Source organism: Amblyomma americanum, chromosome 5, assembly GCF_052857255.1.
Source record: "Amblyomma americanum isolate KBUSLIRL-KWMA chromosome 5, ASM5285725v1, whole genome shotgun sequence".
NCBI classification, from domain to species: Eukaryota; Metazoa; Arthropoda; class Arachnida; order Ixodida; family Ixodidae; genus Amblyomma; species Amblyomma americanum.
Genome location: NC_135501.1, coordinates 184,882,149 through 184,901,013, shown reverse-complemented (window position 1 = coordinate 184,901,013; position 18,865 = coordinate 184,882,149). Strand labels below are relative to the sequence as shown.

At 44.2% G+C, this 18,865-nt stretch overlaps 1 protein-coding gene across 1 annotated transcript; it reads left to right on the top strand.

Annotated features, from left to right (window-relative positions):
- The first annotated feature begins 2,551 nt into the window (after positions 1-2,551).
- Positions 2,552-8,796, top strand: LOC144133171 (sulfotransferase ssu-1-like). Its single transcript, XM_077666055.1, has 2 exons — positions 2,552-2,702; positions 7,389-8,796. Exon 2 carries the CDS (start codon positions 7,410-7,412, stop codon positions 8,358-8,360), a length of 951 nt encoding a protein of 316 aa, XP_077522181.1. The 5' UTR covers positions 2,552-2,702; positions 7,389-7,409; the 3' UTR covers positions 8,361-8,796.
- The last annotated feature ends 10,069 nt before the right edge of the window (positions 8,797-18,865 follow it).

Genomic DNA, 18,865 nt, shown 5'->3' with positions numbered 1-18,865 from the left:
TTCGTTTTGGTCGTTCACTCTCAACGAGTATGGCTCAGTAATTGATGATGCCCGCCGTCTTGTCACGGGGCCAGGCCCGCCGAAACGATGCCCTTCGTAGCACACACAAGGAACGTCACAAGGTTTCTAATGAAAATAATGTTTTAACTTAAAGGAAATTTCGCGTCGTGACAGGAGATCAACAGAGATACCTCTCTGAGCCCTTATTAGAAAAATATTTGGAAAACTTGGAGCAGATTTTTTTTAATATTGCTGTTTTCGTATATTTCAGCACGGCGTTTGATTCTTAGGTCACACTGTCCTAAAAAGCACATTATTATTGACAAATTCAAAGACCGCTGCGTTAGGCATCCATCTTTGAAACTTGTACGTGAAGGGGCACGTTTTCATTCCTAGCTTCACTCAAAACACAGTCACCTCTTGTTATATTGCTGCTGTTTTCGTGCGGCACGTGCAACGAATTTTATATATTCCGCTTTTTTCTCAATGACGTATTAGTTGTGAAGGCAGTGCTGTGTCCTCTTCCCTGTGTGTACATTTCTCTAATTTCTGTGTGTGCTGCTTTTCCGCCAGTATCGATTACCATTAGCTATCTCAGACTGCTGTTCTCTAGCATAATCAAACAGGGGTCACAGTAAAGCGAAATTAAACAAATTAGATTAAACAACATTTCTCCAGTTGCGGGGATGGTCCCATGAATTTATGCCTGCTTTGTGAAGAAGGCTCTGAAGTAGTAATTCATCACAAGGATAAACTATGACTGTACACTGTAGTGGCATGCAATCACTTTCTCACAGTGTGCAATGGCCGTAAAGAAGCGAGAAATGTGATGAAAACTAAAGCTGCTAACACTATAACAACAGGACAACAGGATCACAGCATGTTTCAGGGACAGCTGTGATTGCCTTAAAACATGAGTTTATTAGCCGCATTCATTCTAATAGACTTGCTTAGAGAAAGGACCACAAAACCAATTTCTCAGTTTAGGATAAATCACTTCATGTTCTCAAGGGACCCGTTATGGCAGAGCATTGAAAGAAGCAATATGTTCTGGGTATAACCGTACAGTTAGTTTTTCTCGTGCTCCCATCTTTGTTACTTAGTAAGGCTGGAAACAAATTTACAGTCATGGACAAAATATTGCGGGAAAAATTTTCTTCCTGGATTGCAGCCGTAGCCAGTTAGCTGATATTCTTCCTGTGGGTGGAACACGCAAGTCCCTTCGTGTTTCATTACTCCTCATTGACCTGTTTTGGCCGACCGCATAGCAATAAACTTTATCCCTTGAACTCGCATCCGGCAGACTTTTGCCCATGATTGCCCAATCAAAGAAAGTAGTAAAGTGTCTTAGAAGGACTTGGTTGTAGGTCAGTTGGTAGGACTTCATGAGGATCAAAACCGCATAACAGGACGGGACTGAGGCAAGCGACAACACAGGACGGCCCGGTGTTGCCGCCTGCCTCAGGTCCGCCTTGTTTTGTGGTTTTGCTTCTGATGATGTAGTAATATGTATTCGGACTTAGTTCTAAGCTTATAAAGTCAGCGACAGGGTGTTGGCATAAAAATTAATTATAGTTGTGGCAACACACTCTGCGCATATTTCTGCGCAGCCTCCATTTTGTTATCATCCGGCCCAGCCTAACACGGCCACACTCTGGACTGCGTTCCCAATAAAACTGAGCACCACAGCTGCGTCACATGAGGCATGCGTCAACGACGGTGGCTACAAAAACAAGCTGCCCGGCTGGGAAGAGTGGCTATTTTCCTTCCGCTATCGAGACGAGTGTAGCGTCGGTATGTTGGACCGCTGCCATCGGCAATCGAATAAACATTTGTTATGTTTTTATGTTGGGATTCGTCCCTCAACAGAAACGACATCCGACATAGTAATTGCACACTAACCGCAGAAGAAAAATTAACTTAATAACGTTATTGCGGAGCGAATTCTGCACCAGCCTGGAAGTTTCAAAATAGCCATTTGCGTACAGTCTTTGGAACTACGTCGTTGCATCGTTCCCAGCGTTGTGTCTCGGTGAAGCGAGGAAAATGTTCGCATTTTCTGATTATGCACAAAATTCACCATTTCCAGCAGGTCGGGACCAGCAGGAACCCCTTTGAAGTATTTTTCAATGCCGACATGGTCGTTTCAATCTTAACTGCTGAAGCCGCCGCGGTGGCTCATTGGTTATGTTCGGGTGTCCACCGAGATGTGTGATACAGTTACTGCGTCATTTCCTTTCTTCAAAAGCAATTTTTTTTTACATAGCCCGAGTCGCTTTGGGATTTTAAACCCCACAATATCAAACTCGTAGTCATAGTCACCATGATTCTCTGTGGAGGCTTCTGCCGGCAAACAATGCAGGTAGAGAAATAACACCTGTGTGTACGGGAAGCCCATACAGTTGCAGGTGCAGTCGTCTAATTACTTCACTCTCGCTCATCATGTCTCGCTATACTTCGGTGCTGGATAGAGGGAAAGCAAGAGGGGGAAAAAGGCCTCGTTGCCCTTTCTCATTCCACGCGCGTTTCTATGCTGCCACGCTCTCAACCTCGGTTTCCACTTTTGCGTCACTCGCGTTGCCTCAGCGCAAGTGCACGCCAGAAAACCAATTATTTCACGGCTGCAAACAGATAGGTCTAAAGTGAACCGCATTCTACCCTTGGTGGTCCGGTTGCTCGTCGTGCTGATCGCCGGTCTCTAGGCAAGTACGCTGAACACAAATGCTTGTTCAGAGGGCACATGCGACTGTTCTCACGCATGTGCACAGTCCGAGAATCTCGTCTTTTTTGTAATGCGCACATTCGGATCCAAAAAGTATGATTCATTACGCTTGCTTTCGGGCGACGGATTACGAAGCCGCCACGTCGGCCTTTCATCCGCTTGTTCGAGGAAAAGTGCTACAGACAGGTTTGGCATCATCGCATAGTCTTGTTGCCATATCGCTGTATCTGTATGTTCGTAATATATATATTCATATTGTACGTATTTCAATGTGCTGTATATTGAATAGGTAGGTTTACGAGTGCTGCAGAGGGCACCGAGGTGAAAACTGCCCGGGGGACCTCCTGTTCATAAGTGAAAAATTACAGTGATTCAGTATATAAAAAAAATGCAGTATATAAAAAAATAAATATATAAAGTATATAAAAATGCAGGAATAAAAATCAAGGAACATCCTAAGAGCAAAAAAATGTAGATACAAGTTAAAGTACAAGCACAAAGCTAACTTTAATATGAAAATACTGCAGCAAGATATGCATGCAGTACCTTAACCGATGTGTAACACCAGCGAAGGACACTCGAAGCGGGGAAAAAATTGCACTAGTGGAAAGATAAAAAGAAGATAGAAAAAATGTGCAAAATTTCCTTGCGGATATTAAGTAAAACGAATAACAAACGAATACTGAATCGACTGTAGACATCAAGTGACGGTACAAATGCCATGAAGCACTATTTAAAAACCTTTATGTCATTATCATGTTTCTATAAAGCAGATAGGAGCGACTTGATATTCAAATTTCTGTTTTTAAATTCGAAGGATTTGTAAAAGCCTATATCTATGGGAGTGCAAAAGAATAAAATACTTTCCTTATGTGAAAATTTTTACATACACCGTTTCAAGCGTCATTCACGTTTCCCTCGAGTCAAATTTCCATATCATTATAATGTTTTTTATGCTGTGGTTGTAACTAAGAAGATCGCCAGTAATAATAAGGGAAGCACGTTTCACAAGAACAATACGTGAAAAAATGATTTCGCACTCGTGAAATCGTCGATGCAGAAATACATTTGCAACCTGGGATTTGATGCGCTGTTTTCGCCACATGCGCTGCATTTAAATGGACTATGCATTTTAAGCTAATGAATTTATTACTAGATGAAGTACCGCTGCCTAGTCGCCAGAATATTCTAATTGTGCGTTTGTAGGTGCGAATGTTATTAAATTTTGATTTCAGAAACAGGGTGTCAACCAAAAAGTTCCAGTATCCCTTGAACAAAGCCGGCGGGGGATGTTTGGAACAGTTGATGATGAGTGATGTCGATGGATTTTTATCGCGCAAGGGCACCTGCGACCAAACACAGCCCTGGCACAAGGTGTTTTTCGATTACTTATGGTGGAGTCAAAGACCCATTTCCCAAGCATTTCACCCCCAATAAGCCGAGCATGAGGCCAGGGGAAAGCTTGTATCCATTGTGTCACCGGTGGGTACACGGCGGCACTGGGGATCGAACTCCGCACCTCCCGCATGCGAGGCGGGTGCTCAAACGACTAGGCCACCGTTGCGGTCTTCTTTAGAACAGCATACGTTTCCTACTTGCTTCAACTAGCTATCTTCACCGTCCTAAAAATAGTGAAAGTTTAATGCAAAAACTTCCAGTGAGAGAGCGGAAAGTTGGGCGCCTAAGACGATCTCTCAAAGAGCATTCCTCGTTTCTCATGAGCACTTTTTACAATGCGAATCTCATTCGACGGCCTCATAATGGATACCAGCAACAACAACAATAATAATAATAATAATAATAATAATAATAATAATAATAATAATAATAATAATAATAGATGGTTTTTGGAGGAAGTAAATGTTGCAGTATCTTTCTCATATATCGTTGGACACCTGAACCGCGCCGTAAGGGAAGGAATAAAGGAGGGAGTGAAAGAAGAAAGGAAGAAAGAGGTGCCGTAGTGGAGGGCTCCGGAATAATTTCGACCACCTGGGGATCTTTAACATGCACTGACATCGCACAGCACACGGGCGCCTTAGCGTTTTGCCTCCATAAAAATGCAGCCGCCGCGGTCGGGTTCGAACCCGGGAACTCCGGATCGGTAGCCGAGCGCCCTAACCACTGAGCCACCGCGGCGGGTTGGATGCTAGCAACAGTTCTCGTCTCGTGAATAGCTAGCGCACATGGCTTTCGAACACTTTAGTTTTTGCATGTGACTAACAGAAAATGATTAGTGCTTTCCTCTTCCTGTAGAAATATTTTTGCCGGCGAAGCTAGTTTAGGCCACAGCTGCATTATTTACTGTGATCTGGTTGTGTTCTAGCTGTATTTTACCAGCGCCCTATATCTGTTATAAACAGTTGAACCTAGTTGTAACGAAGTTCAAGGCGCCCGGCGATTACTTCGTTACAGCCGTAGCTTCGTTATAGCCCGTGGTAGTCGAGACTCCTAAGGAAATCGTCATTCCTTCGTTATATCCACTGTTTCGTAATAAACCGTTTCGCTATAACGAGAGTCGAGTGTAACGTGTTTCACGTCCCATCCCATACGAGCTCGCCGCTCGACCTTTGTCGCCACCGTTCACTTTTCGCGTCCGATAGGGACGCAGTGTACGCGCTCGCTCGTCAAATCGGCATTTGCTGACGCATCATCATCATCACCCTGACTACGCCCACTGCAGGACAAAGGCCTCTCTCATATCTTCTGACTAACCTTGAGATACGTTGGCGCCTATCTCACCGCAAACACCAACTCCCGTCGGCGACAGCGCTCGGCAGAAAAGCAGATTTCAGCCACTGAATGCGTGTCCATAGCGATGACAGTGTCGCAGTCAATGTGTTATTATTGATGTTATAACTGTTTTCGCTGTTAAAAGAGGCCGAGGGCTGAAGCTTTTATTTTTATGGCTTTTTGGGCGCGCAACCTCAGATATTAAAGGGATACAGAAAATCTTCCAGTCAGCTGTACAGGCGTTATCTTTTGTTATCAGCGCGTTCGTAACCGCAGTGCAGACCGCTGTCATCTGCCGCTTCGGCAGCACGTTACTTGTCCTAATCTCTTGTGTTGACGGCTGTACTTTATCATAACCTTGAACACCTATTGCTAGTTATTTGAATTAGTAGAATGAAACAACCAATGCTGATAAGCGATGCGACTTCCGATAGCACTAACATAGTTTCACTGGCATGAGATGCTGTGTTTTATTTAGGCCTTCGTTACTTTTAGCTATGACACCTTGTGTAGTAGTGAAACATTTTGATGGTAGAAAAAGAACACAAGGCAGGTAAGTAATAGTTTCCGTGTTGTATTTCGGCCACAGGTACTCTGCTCTTCCCGAACAACTAGTGATAGCTTGCTCCGCAGAGCACTGAAGGCACTCGAAATTGCCTAAGACTTAACGACGTATTACCGATATAAAGTTGTATTAACCGGCAGAGCAGAAAGGCACACATCCTAAAGTTTGAATGCTTAAGAGTAAAGCCGAAATTTGGGTGCGTTTAAAGTGAGCTTTCGATTAAAAACCACGCTTCCAGAATAGAGGGCGATTGTTAGGAGTATGAAGGCCATATGACACATGGCACAGCTACCCGCAGCTGTCGCTCCCATATCTACTGGCGAAATTCAACTGAAGTGATAGTAGAAGATAAGGCTAATATATGCACTGTACAAGTGCAAAGATAGACGAAGACAAAATAGCGAAGCAAAGTACTGGCAAGGATCTTTAGACCCCAGCGTTATATGCACAATAATTGATAGCAAGACGTTTGCCGAGTAAGTACAAACCTTGCTTTCTTATGCCAATGCCGATCAATGTACGACATCAATTGGCATTTAGCCTTTTTAATGGATCTTCTGCTACGAACATTCCGGATTTACAACATTATTACCGCAACAGCAGAGGGGATATTGTGTGATTTGGTGCAGCTTAGAAATGACGGGTGCCGAATGTTTTTTTTTATTTCTGGAACACATAAAGCTGTCAATATAATTCGCTGCCACATACAACCATGTACGACCGTTCACGGGATCCGCAGTTAGGTAAAAAATACATCTTGCAACAGTCAGGCAAAACAGTTTAACTAACAGACTGAAAAATGAGCGGACACGCCACGCTGCATCGATTGTAAATATCAAAAGGTGATGGTAGCCACTAAGCACAGAAAAAAATTTCGCATAGCCGGATCTCGTAAACCTTCGTCCCAGATTTTATAAGGCGCAATAATCTCTTCGTGAGCAGAGCCTAAACGTGCAATTTCATTATCTGATAAAGCTTATTGAAAACGTGGACACATCTTACATACACGCAAATTAATTTACCCTTCAAAACATTCGAAGACACTGTTCAAAAAGACACTTAAATATGTGTAATTAGAGGAGTTTTGTCCACTGAGCCGCTATTCCAAAAGTCATTGGAATCCACCCAAGCGCATCCATGCGACTACAAAGGAAAACTATACAGTTTTCTCAGAAACTTTGTCCTGGTCGGAATTTTTCTTTAACTGCGAAGTTTCTGAGAAAGCTCTATAGATGTATGGCTGCTCTTGGGTGGAAGCCAATGAGTAATTAATCTCTTATTACAAATCTAGTCCACCTTGTGGGACTCCCCTAAACATTGGGCCTATTCTAAAAGTCATGCCTGAGAGTTTTTCTCCTTTGCTCACAGGACCACTAAAGCTGAAAGGTCATGGATCCAGAAGCCTACGTGGACATTGATGGCCTACGCATGATCAAATTCTTTGACGAAGGTAACGTCCGGTTCGCAATGGACTACGACCCACAGGCCGAAGATGTTTTCATCTTCAGCTATCCAAAGTGTGGCACGACATGGACTCAGTACATTGTATCCAATATCTTCACCGGGGGGAATGCGCCCAAGACAACGGTGGACTTTATGCTGTCCTCGCCCATAATAGAGCTCATGGGAGCGGACGCCATTCGAAAGATGCCCAGGCCTGGAGCTTTGATGTCTCACCTGCCATTCGACAAGCGCAAGCACTCTACTCAGGCCAAGTACATCTACGTCACCAGGAATCCCTACGACTGCTGCGTGTCTTATTACCATTTCACTAAATACTTCACTCCTAAACAGTACGAAGAAGTGTCCTTCGACAAGTTTTTGAGCCTGTTCTTGTCCGGCAACTTGCTATATGGCGATTACTTCGACCATTTGCTCTCCTGGTACCCACATCGCAATGACCCAAACGTGCTCTTTTTAACTTACGAAAGCCTAAAGAAGGATACGGCATTCTGGGTTCTTCAAATAGCTGACTTTTTGGGGACCGATTACGGCAGCGCTCTAAGAAAAAACGAAGCTCTGCTAAAGAAAATTTTAGAGTCGTGCACGGTGCAGAACATGAAGACTGTCTTTACCGATCCAACAAAACTATGGATCCAGAAAGCGCTGAATTTGCCTCTGGAGAGGCGCATCGCTACATTGGAGGTGTACAGGCATAATACTGCTCACCAAGAGGAGACTCACCGCGGAAGTGGTCTGGTTCGCGACGGCTCTGTAGGAGACTGGAAGAACCATTTTTCACCGGAGCAAGTTGAGCAAATGAAGGCGAGAATTTCCGAGAAGACGGCGGGGAATCCGGAACTCGTGAAGCTGTGGGAAAATTTGAACCTTCCTTGTTGAGGCCTCAGCAAAAAAAAAAAAAGAGTGTTAGAGAACCGTACATTGAGAAAGAAAGGCAATGTAGTACACCAGGCTATAATCTGGTTTACCCTTACCATAAACTTGAGGCTTTTCAAACGGAAGGTGGGAGCTCTTTCATTCCTTCAATTTGGCCTAGTGAGAATCCACCGATGCCATAAATCAAAGAAAGACTGAGTGTTTATGCCTACGCCATGGTTTTGAGCTTTACGCCACGTCTCGTGTAGCTTATTAAACCACTCGTTTTGACTCACGAGTGAAAAACAAAATAGTGGGGCTTTAAAGCAACTTTCCGGAGGCACTGGATAATATGACTGCGGGAAAAAAAAAGCTTCGCACTTGGGGATCAGGGGCCATATTGGTCATTTCTTGTATTGCTTTAAAGAGTTATTGAGGACCTGAAAATAAAGAACGCAATGAAAGAAGTACCGGCTGATCATTTAACGCACATATACATATGTCAATCGTCGCGTGATCGATGGATAAGTTAACGCCCCCTGGTCAAATTTTTGTATTTCATTATAGTGCATCGTCCTATTTTCTTCAGTGTGGTATGCTCTGCCACACATATTGGCGGTACAGCACTACAATATGCAACCGAAATTAAAAGGCCACTTAAAAGTAAATGACGTAAGAAACAAGACGGTCATTCTGAATGAAAAAAAAATTGTCCCTGCTTCTGGTGACCCGTAACACAATGTTGTGGCACCTATCTTATTCCAGGGAAATGCCAGGAGTAGGAGTGAGTGGCACTGGCGATAGAAGTATCGAGATCGTGTAGAAGTTTTTAATCAATTCTCTTTGGCTTAGGACTGCCTGCATGTCAAATTTAATAATTTCTTCGTACTGTTGCGAAGACGCCTTTCTAAGCTGAAAGGAACTTGAATAGAACGGCTGTTAGAGATTTGTGAGTGGAAATAAGCCCCAATCTTTCATAAAAAAAAGTTCTGGCGATTAGAAGCCAACTGATAGAGGACTTAACCGCTAAGGAGTAATGTTCATGTGTTCAGACGAACTTGCAAGGAAATCATCTCTAATGTATAAATTTAATGGCATATTAGCTTAATGCATGCAGAGTAAATTGTGTAGTTTAAGTTATATTAATCATTTTTGGTTGCCTCTCAGCAATGATATGAGCTGGATCGACATTACAGAGACCTGCTCTCTACCATAATGTCGCGTCTGCATGATGGGTCTTCTGAACTTCCCCGTTGAAGCATATTTAATGGGAAGATACCATCCTATCGTCTAAAGAGAGTTGCTAATGACTTCAATCTAAAGTATTGTAGTTATTTTAACATTGGTCGATAATTGCTTGAAAAAAATAGTGCAAATCATATCAGGTCGCCTTTTAATTATCTCCAAACAAGGGCACGTAACTGTTCATAAAGAATGTCCGCTGGTCATCGCTACATAATTGGGCAAAACAGACCCATTCTTCTGACAGTTATATACGAATACTTGGGTAATTTAGGCTGTCGAGATTATTAACTGTCCCCCTTTTCGACTGAAGCTTTGGCAGTAGGAAATGGCGAATAATTCGAAAGTAAGGATCTTCGGCAGAGGCACATCTGCGCCCTAATACGAGGTCGACGACCTCACATCATTTGGACGGGCTCAACAAGTGCACAAAGGGTTTGATGGTAATGATCTGACATGCTGACGTGACATCATCATTTTTACCTTTCAGGTAAGAGTCTCTCGAATTTAGTGTTAATTAAAAGTTTGTTGTCCTCCAGTACGAGTGTGTCGTCGAAAAATTAAGGCACAACCTACGCTTGAATAGATTCCAGCTTCGGCTCTTATACACAAGTCCGCTGATCACTTCGTCCGGACTAAAAGATTTGTCCACATAAATGATTATCTGACCATATAAAGCACATCATAAAATCTGAACAAAGAATACCGATACAAAAAAACTCATGAACAAAGACTACCGTTTCTGGAACGTTATACCCCTTTTCACAATTCTATGACAGGCAAAGAAACGTTATCTCCGCTCACTTCTGTCTCATGCTGTGAGTTTCTACGTATGGCGGGTTGTGTTTTAAACCACATGTGTTCCGGAACAGTGTTATTTCTAATGGTGCGTTTTCTGTTTTTTTTTTCACATACAGTCTCGTTCAGCTGGCAAATTCCACCCTTTTCCTTTCTGCTGGCTCTACGCCCGCGCAATTTTGCGCAGGTAGGATGATATCACTGGGACTGAAACGCAACGCCCACATTAAAACGCTTTGAATATCCTGTAGTGCATAGCATCGCATTTAGGTGCAATTTCTGGAAAGTCTCATAAAAGCTATCGGTACTCTTTTTCCTTAAGCGGGATGCCGCCTTAAAGATGCAGTAAAGGGGAATCTGAACTTGCTTTTTCTACCGCAGGAACTCGATGTACATGTTCCGACTATTCTTAGAAACTTGAAATTAATGTCCTGTGTGGCCGATTTTCCTAAGTTAAATTTAAACGAATGTTGCTACGTCTGTCATTTAAACTATTAAAGTAAGAACACAGCGCGCTGGACTGACGGGCCACTTCAGCACCGAGGTAGGGAACAGGCAGGGTGGAGGACAGGCATATGGTGAGTGGTATAGGTTCCATGAATAGCAGGCAGCAGTTATAAGTAGAGTTCGTAAAACTAAATAATTAACGGATCATGAATACCTTCTTGCTCAAATGAATAAACCGGAAGTGGATGTCAAAGAGCAGAATGATGAAAATAAAAATGAAGTAGACTTCATATTATGTGCTCACACTAGCATGGCGCAGAATGTGCAACGAGCTAGGCAAGGTGGGATGCCATGACCATAGATGGCAAGGTCTTGAATTAGCCTAGACTCGAAGACAGAATGGAGGAAACTGCTAAGGAAGAAGACCATCGGTGAGCTAGCGGTAATAGGGAGAGTGGAGAAATTCAGAATTTCGCTTTAGAACAGATACTCCGCGTTAACCGAGCACGACAACCACAGCGTTCAAACAATGAAATATAGTTTCGCAGGCATTATTACGAAGTTCGCAATACAAGTTGGCGGTAAGATAGACCGAATACCAGTAAGTTTGCTCGGGAGACGAAAGACCAGATTAAAAAAATGGGAGGGGGCACGTAAGCTCCGCCTTATGCGTACGACGCGACAGCATAATGGTCTAATTGCCATATATGTAGAATTGGTTCTTCTGTGCTTCACATGAAAACATCGCGGGGATTCGTCATACCCCTCCTGGCACAGTGGTGCAGCGGCTAATCGATCCGCCACCGCCCTGGGATGGCCGGTGCTGCCACCGCCCTTATAAAAATGGTCTTTAGACAGTGTATAGACTTTTTATAGCCTCTATTGCCTTCTTATAGACGTTTATTTTTGTCTATTCACAGTCTATAGACTGTCTCTAGAAAAAGTATACTAAAAGTGTGTGGCCATAAATCTATACATTGTATATAGAGTCTAAGGATTTGTATTGCCTATAGACTATTCTACAGTTTGTCTATAGAGGGTCTATAGACTTTAAAGACAGAAGTGTGGGGACAGTATATAGACTGTCTAAATGTAAGGGTGGTGGGCCTTGTGTGACCAAGATTGCTCTTTCCGCGCGTTCAATCATTAATTAAACTGTTACCTGCCACGGCAGGAAGTTTGCTGACAATCCGGTGGGCAGCTTGGGATCAGGCCGCAAAGGCACGTGACCCAGGTGGCCCACCTGCCTCCTAGGTTGCGTCTCTGGAGATTTTTCCCGGATTTTTCGATCACGGTCAACGACGCCGACGGCGACGCCGGATTTTCTGCGACACGAACTCATTAACACTGTCGCGTTAAAACGCAAAAGATAGACAGCTTCTACCTCTACAGACAACATAGGACTACGCGAGAAATCGAAGACAACTGATAAGCGTAATGTAATCGACATAAGGAAGTACATTACGGAGAGAATCGAGCGTTCTCTGAAGAACAATGGTAGCCTGAAAGCGGTCAAAACCAAATTAGGCATATGCTAAACCGATCTTTGAGCTAAAAGCACAGAGAAAAATGTGATTAGCAAAATGGATAAAATGGTTAAAGTGTCAGCGGAGTTCAAGACCGATTTATACAGTAGCCGAAGCAATAAGGCGAACAATAAAGAAGGTAAGAGTGCAGAGGAATTGGACATCTTGTCTTAATGAGAGAGGAATTAGAGAAATCCTTAATAGCAACGCTAAGGTTGAAAGCAGCTGGTGAGGATCAGGTAACAGAGTATCTGTCGGAAGACGGAGGGGGATTGTCTAGAATGCGAGTTAGAAGCGTTAAAACCACACCCTCTTTTTTATTTTCTGAATTTTACTCCTAGTGTGAAGTGGTCTTGAAATAAAACAAGCAGGACTACAATCAACCGTGGCTTAATTCTCTTCCGTTTATAAACTCAATTGTGCCGGTGCACCCCTCAGCCCTCCTCAGTGCTTCCCGGTGAAGCGGTATAGGCTGTTTCAAAACTCAACTCAGTGACTGGATACTTGAGGCTGTAAATTATGAAGATGATGATGATGATGATGATGGATTTTTATGGCACAAGAGCATCTGTGGGCCAAGAGAGCCATGACACAAGGTTTCTTCTTCTACTCAAGGCGGGGTCAAAGACCCATTTCCCGACTATTTTACCCAAAAGAAGCCGAGCACCAGGCAGGGGAAAGCTTGTACCCATTGTGTCACCGGTGGGTACACGGCGGCACTGGGGATCGAACCCTGCACCTCCCGCATGCGAGGCGGATGCTCAACCACTTGGCCACCGCTGCGGTGCTGCGGCTGCAAATAACTTCCAAAACATTGCATGTATACTCATGGCACTCGGTTCAGTCTCACCCTTACTAGTACACTGCAGCTTTCAAAGATAATTTCTTTATTCCGCTACGCAAACTGTCACTCTGGTCTCTCCTGCAAAACAGAGCATTTTAACGCTAATGTCATTTCGCTTCGCGGAGGCCGCCCCAGCAGCTGTGCTAGACAATCATTCTCGCTACACAGGAAAAGAATGCAACAGGCACCGACCTAAAGCATTTCCTAACACCAGCCACGTGCGTTATTGCGCGAAAGTCGGGCTAGTTTTGCTACTTTTTTAGTTTGCCTGTCTGCTTTTGCTCGAACCGCGATACACGTGTCAGTGCGTCAGAGCAGATATAACCAAAATGATTTCTCCTGGAAAAATTTGGTAACGACGAGGAGGCTGGTAAGGCAGGCACAAATAATAACGTAATAAATTATAGAGGCAGTAGGTTTAAGAAGCAAACCCTCTCTTGCGCCATATACAAAGTTTTACCGTCATTTGTTTTTTCTTTCCCGCACTCAAAAAAAGACTGGCGGTTTAGCATTGTGAAGTTCAAAATACAGTGCGAAAGCGCAGTTTTTTTGCAGGTGGACACGATCGCAACATACCTAAAAGCGTGGTTGAGGTGTCCACTGACCAAGGGAGCCAGTTATGCACAATTCAACTTTTAAATCGTCACTGCAAATTGACTCAATGTGCTCCGGTGGCCTATGCTCTAGTGCCGCGCTTCTGCAGCAATGTTGTGAAAGCGCAGTTGAGGTGTCCACTGACCAAGAGAGCCAGTTATGCACAATTCAACTTTTGAATCGTCACTGCAAATTGACTCAATGTGCTCCGGTGGCCTATGCTCTAGTGCCGCGTTTCTGCAGCAATGTTGTGAAAGCCAACGCGTATTGCTCTAGTACCGTGTTTCTGCCACAGCGTTGCCCACGCCAACGCATGCAGCGCACATCTCTCTCACTATTGCCACATGGCACAAAGCGCGAATATTTGTTTGATAGTAGTATTTTTTTTGAAAAAATGGTGCGTAATGCACAGTGCGATAGTGTGTTGCAGTTGAACACGAAGCGTGTTGGGCTGCATGCCGCAATAGTCTAGTGTCCTCGCGCAGTGGTGTGCAAAGCCGATCTGTACCGCCGCATCCTAGTCGGCGATTTTCATTTTATTTCTTTTTAACGCTCTCGCGTTAAAGGCCCCGTTCACTAGAACATCCGGTGTCGCCGATGTCGGCGTAGTGAGCGAAAAAATAATCGCAGGCATTGCTCCGGCAGATGCCCCCCCCCCCCCCCAGAGAGTAACCTAAGAGGCAGGTGGGCCACCTAGGTCACGTGACGTTGTGGCGTCATCACAACCTTCCCACCGGGTGGTGGGCAAACTGCCCACAATGGCAGGTGGGAATTAAATTACTGCGTTATCACTCCCTCGCACGAGTATTTCATCCCGTACTGATATTCGCTCAAGTAGGGAGAACTCTCACAGATATTGAATTCACATTCGATTCGGGTTTTAACTACACTATCGGTATTGGATTTGAAAACAAAGACCGATTATTTTTACTCGCTTCATTTTTCAAGTAGTACTATTCGCATACTGCTGAAATAGGCCCATTCAGGCCAGCGGCCGCGGATAAGCGGAGCTTTAGAGAGAAACATGCAGGCTTCGACTGGTAAAGATGCTTTTCGTGAACAGCCTTGCCGAAAAAGGGTGCATTGTCTGTTTGAAGCGAAAGCTTCACTACGCTACCTCGTAACGATTTCGCGGCGCTTATGGTTTTGACCTTCAAGTGAGCCAGAGGTCAAACCCTTTACGGCGCAGTTCGGGTGTCCACCGATGTATGCGAGACAGTTACTACGCCATTTCGTTTCTTAAAAACCAGTTTTCAATACCAATCTTCAATTTTCTTCTAAAGCAAAGGAAACGCGCATAACTGGCCCCCTGGAACGGTGGATACCTCAGTCGCGCTTTGAGGTACGTGGCGGTGGGGAGAGAGAGTTGTGGGCTGCATACCTTAGCGCTGACCACATTGTGGCAGACACGCGCCACTGCAGCAATAAGCCGCAGCGTTCATTGGGTGACCAACCTCTCGCGATCAACCATTAATTTAACCGCCATCTGGCACGATGGGCGCTCTGCATGCGTATCCAGTGCGGAACGCACGCAGCGTTAGAGGCCAAGCCACGTCTTCTTACCCGATACATCACAACTTTCGCTCTCTAACCAGGTTCAGCAGTAGTTGAACCACGCCTAATTTTATTTGCATGTGGGCGTATCAAGTTTGCTTTTATTGTACGCTAGTGAACGCAGAATGGTGTCAATGTGCATTATCTGTGTGCAAGTAGTGAAGAAGTCAAGTTAGTGGGCAGCATTACTTCAGTAAAAAACTTGAAAAGGCGTGCATCCCACTGGGGCATGTTTCGCAGAGGATTATCCTCAGCGCATATGCATCAGGGGAGGGCCTCTTTCGCCAGCTTTCTGCTGAAGAGCGCCTCGGAAGCAATGAATTGGATCGAAAAGACCAATTCGTTCTTAACTGGCACATGGCGCTGCATTTTCGGCGCCCCTTTTCTTATTCTGAATCCCTAAAGTGGGCGTGTCCCGTTGGCGCTTGCATTCCGATGCCCCCCTGTGAAATCTGAGTACTTCAGGTAGGCCCGTCTCGCTCGCCTCTTACAAAAAGTTTTTTACACAGTCTCTAGACTGTCCATAGACTTCTGTCTATAGAGTCTATAGATTCTCTATCGAAAAACCTTAGAGTGCAGTCTATAGGCAATACAAATCCTATAGACAGTCTGTAGACAACCTACTGATGTATGGCCATACACTTTTAGTAGACTTTCGTCTATAGGCAGTCTATAGACCATGAATAGACTAAACGAAGTGTCTACAGAAAGACAATAGAATCTATAACAAGTCTATAGACTGTCTATAGACCATTTTTTATAAGGGGCACCCCAGTACGGGGGTCAATAATGTTGCACTGTTAAGTAGGTTGGAGTGTGCATGATATTTTGAGACGCCAGACGTAGACGCTACAGACAGCAATATGTATTCATCTGAAACCACTGTCGCCAGCTAGTGCGACATTTTATTGGGATGCATTAACATGCAGACAGGACGTGCTCTGTCATTTATCCCCCTCGGCTAGAACCTCCTACATTCTATCGCCCATTTTCATATTGCGAACTAAATCCTTTAGAGTGAGAAATACTATGATTTCTAAGCATACTTTGAATACAGAGAGCACAGCAGAGGAATGGCTGCCAATCGTAGGATGCCATTCAAATTTTCCACAAATTCTGTTCAACAGTCTGAATTATTTGTCCTATCAATTTCCAGCGAACGTCACATACAAGGTATGTCAATTGATCAGAAATTAGTTCACGAACACATAATTTCGGAGAAAAACACTAATAGAGGAACAGTGGTTGTAGCAAGCCTGTCCACACAAATGGCGGGGAATATATAATCGACAAAACCTTCTCAAAACCGCTTTTGAAAGGGAAATTCTAGAGCCCCTTACGCAAGTGGATATGAACATCATTTGACTCATTATGTTTTTCTAACAACTGAAAAAAAAGAAACCTAAACCGCTGGAGAAATAAAAGGCCTTGAAATGCAGTGAACTGAAAATGCCTTCTTATTGAATGCTGGATAAAACTGCCAACGCGGACGCAGCTTTTATCTTTCTGCTTTTAGCGGAGAAAAGAGATTGCCCCAGTGGCCTCATCGCGCACATTATGTTAGCTCTTGGTAGCAGCTTCGCTCAAGCAGCATTCACATGCGGTTCAAGAGGATGCACTCAATGTCACCGGACTCAGACTTCGTGGCAAAGCCAGCAAGACAAGATGCTAGGATAGAAAGGAACAGCATTTGCAGTTGCAGCGTTTATAATTAACTATTACTGCCACTATTCTGTTGCCTGTCAGCTTGGGTTGCATGTAGACATATTGAAGAGGAAGAGACGGGGGGGGGGGGGGGGGTAGGAAAGGGAATGCTGCTAAACCGACTTCCCTTCCCTCGTTGCACAATCCTAAAAATTCAATAACTCGTTCACTGTTAGGTCCCTGTTTTTATAACTTTCTCGAGCTGTACAACAGGCAGTGAGAGGTGTCAAGAACTGTCATTCATGCGCATTAAATAGACAGCACGGAGTGTATTGCATTCATACTGCAAGCCGAGAAGGGCAAGCGCTGGCGGAGCTGGTCCTGAGGACCGACGAAATCTAAGCAAGCAGCTTCAACAAGCAAGCATACACGGTGCGTTGACGACCGTCTTCTACGCTGTATACATATATGGTATTTTTTTTGTCGCAGCAGAATTTTCGCCTAAGATCGTGGTGTAAATTCTAACGCGAAAATCCCGTGAAATTTTTTCCCAATGGTCTTAAATACTGTCTCTGCAGCCACAAATGAAATCTACTTGACGGATTACAACCGCGCCAGACACTCCATAGAGGCAGCAGCGCAGCTTTTAGGGTAAGCGAATTAAGGGTGCTGAGAGCGTGTCCTCAAGGCTAGCGTACTCTTAGAGACAAACAGGCGCTTAAAATGCACTGGACTATTATAACCCCTCTATAAATAATAATGTGCGTAGAATTTCTTCCGATTCCAACTGTGCGCGAAGAGGGAGAAAAAAAGACAGAAAACAGCAGTCAACGATTTGATTCGCTTTTCCAGTTCCTTTGAGCTTCTAGATGCGACGAACATTACGCTATTGGATGGCTATGGATAGCTCTCATCAAAAAGATACCTCATCTGTAAATGGCGACTGGAGGCCTCGTGAAGAGATCATCTCCCAGAAGCTTTCTGTTATAGACTGTTTGAGTTTTATAATTCTTTGATTTCTTGGTCTCAGACAACCAGGGAACAAAATGCATTAAGTAGATAGATAGATAAAGAGGAGGAGGGAAAGACAGGGATGTTAACGAGAAAGGGGTTCCGGTTGGCTACCCTGCACTGAGGAAGAGGGATTAGGGGGCTAAAAGGAGGAAAAGAGAAGGGGAAAAAGGCATAACACACACACACACACGCACAACGCTGTCACAATTTGTCACTCAATCCAGTCGCTCTCAAGTAGGCAAAGAGTGCCTTGTATGGCTTGAGGACAGTCGACTGCTGTGGCCACGGACCGAGGATATTTTGCTCTGTTAATGGGCGAGGATCGAGGCGGTCCAGGGAACAACACAGTGTATGTCTTGCACTAAGTAGTTATATGCATTAAGTAGTTATGTATGCAAAAGTATATGCACCGCTTGCTAGGTTTATTTAGTCTAAACCCAATGATTAAGGAACGAAACCATGCGGCCTCAGGAGGCCAGCATCATACATATTTAGGCCTGATATTTTGATACTGAATAAAAATAGGGCATACCTATCGACCCCTTCTTTTCGCGTAAAAATAAATTACCTTCTACAGCCAATTATGAAACCTGGGTTCATTGAAACTATGTTTTAGTCTAAACCTCCCTTTATGTGAATGCAAATTTTTCACGTGGTTAATGACACGATAGAAGCGATGTTTGGGCAAGTCGGTGTGCCACTTCAAAACAACAGCGCAGTCCTCGTGTGTCTTTCCTTTCATCGCTGTCAAAAGTCTCGCTGTTCTTTTTTGTAACAGCACGAAGGTAAGCCAACAACGTCAACGTTTCACAAAAGTACACTCTTTATTCGGTTAAAAAATGGCGGAGGGGCTTCGCATTGAAAGA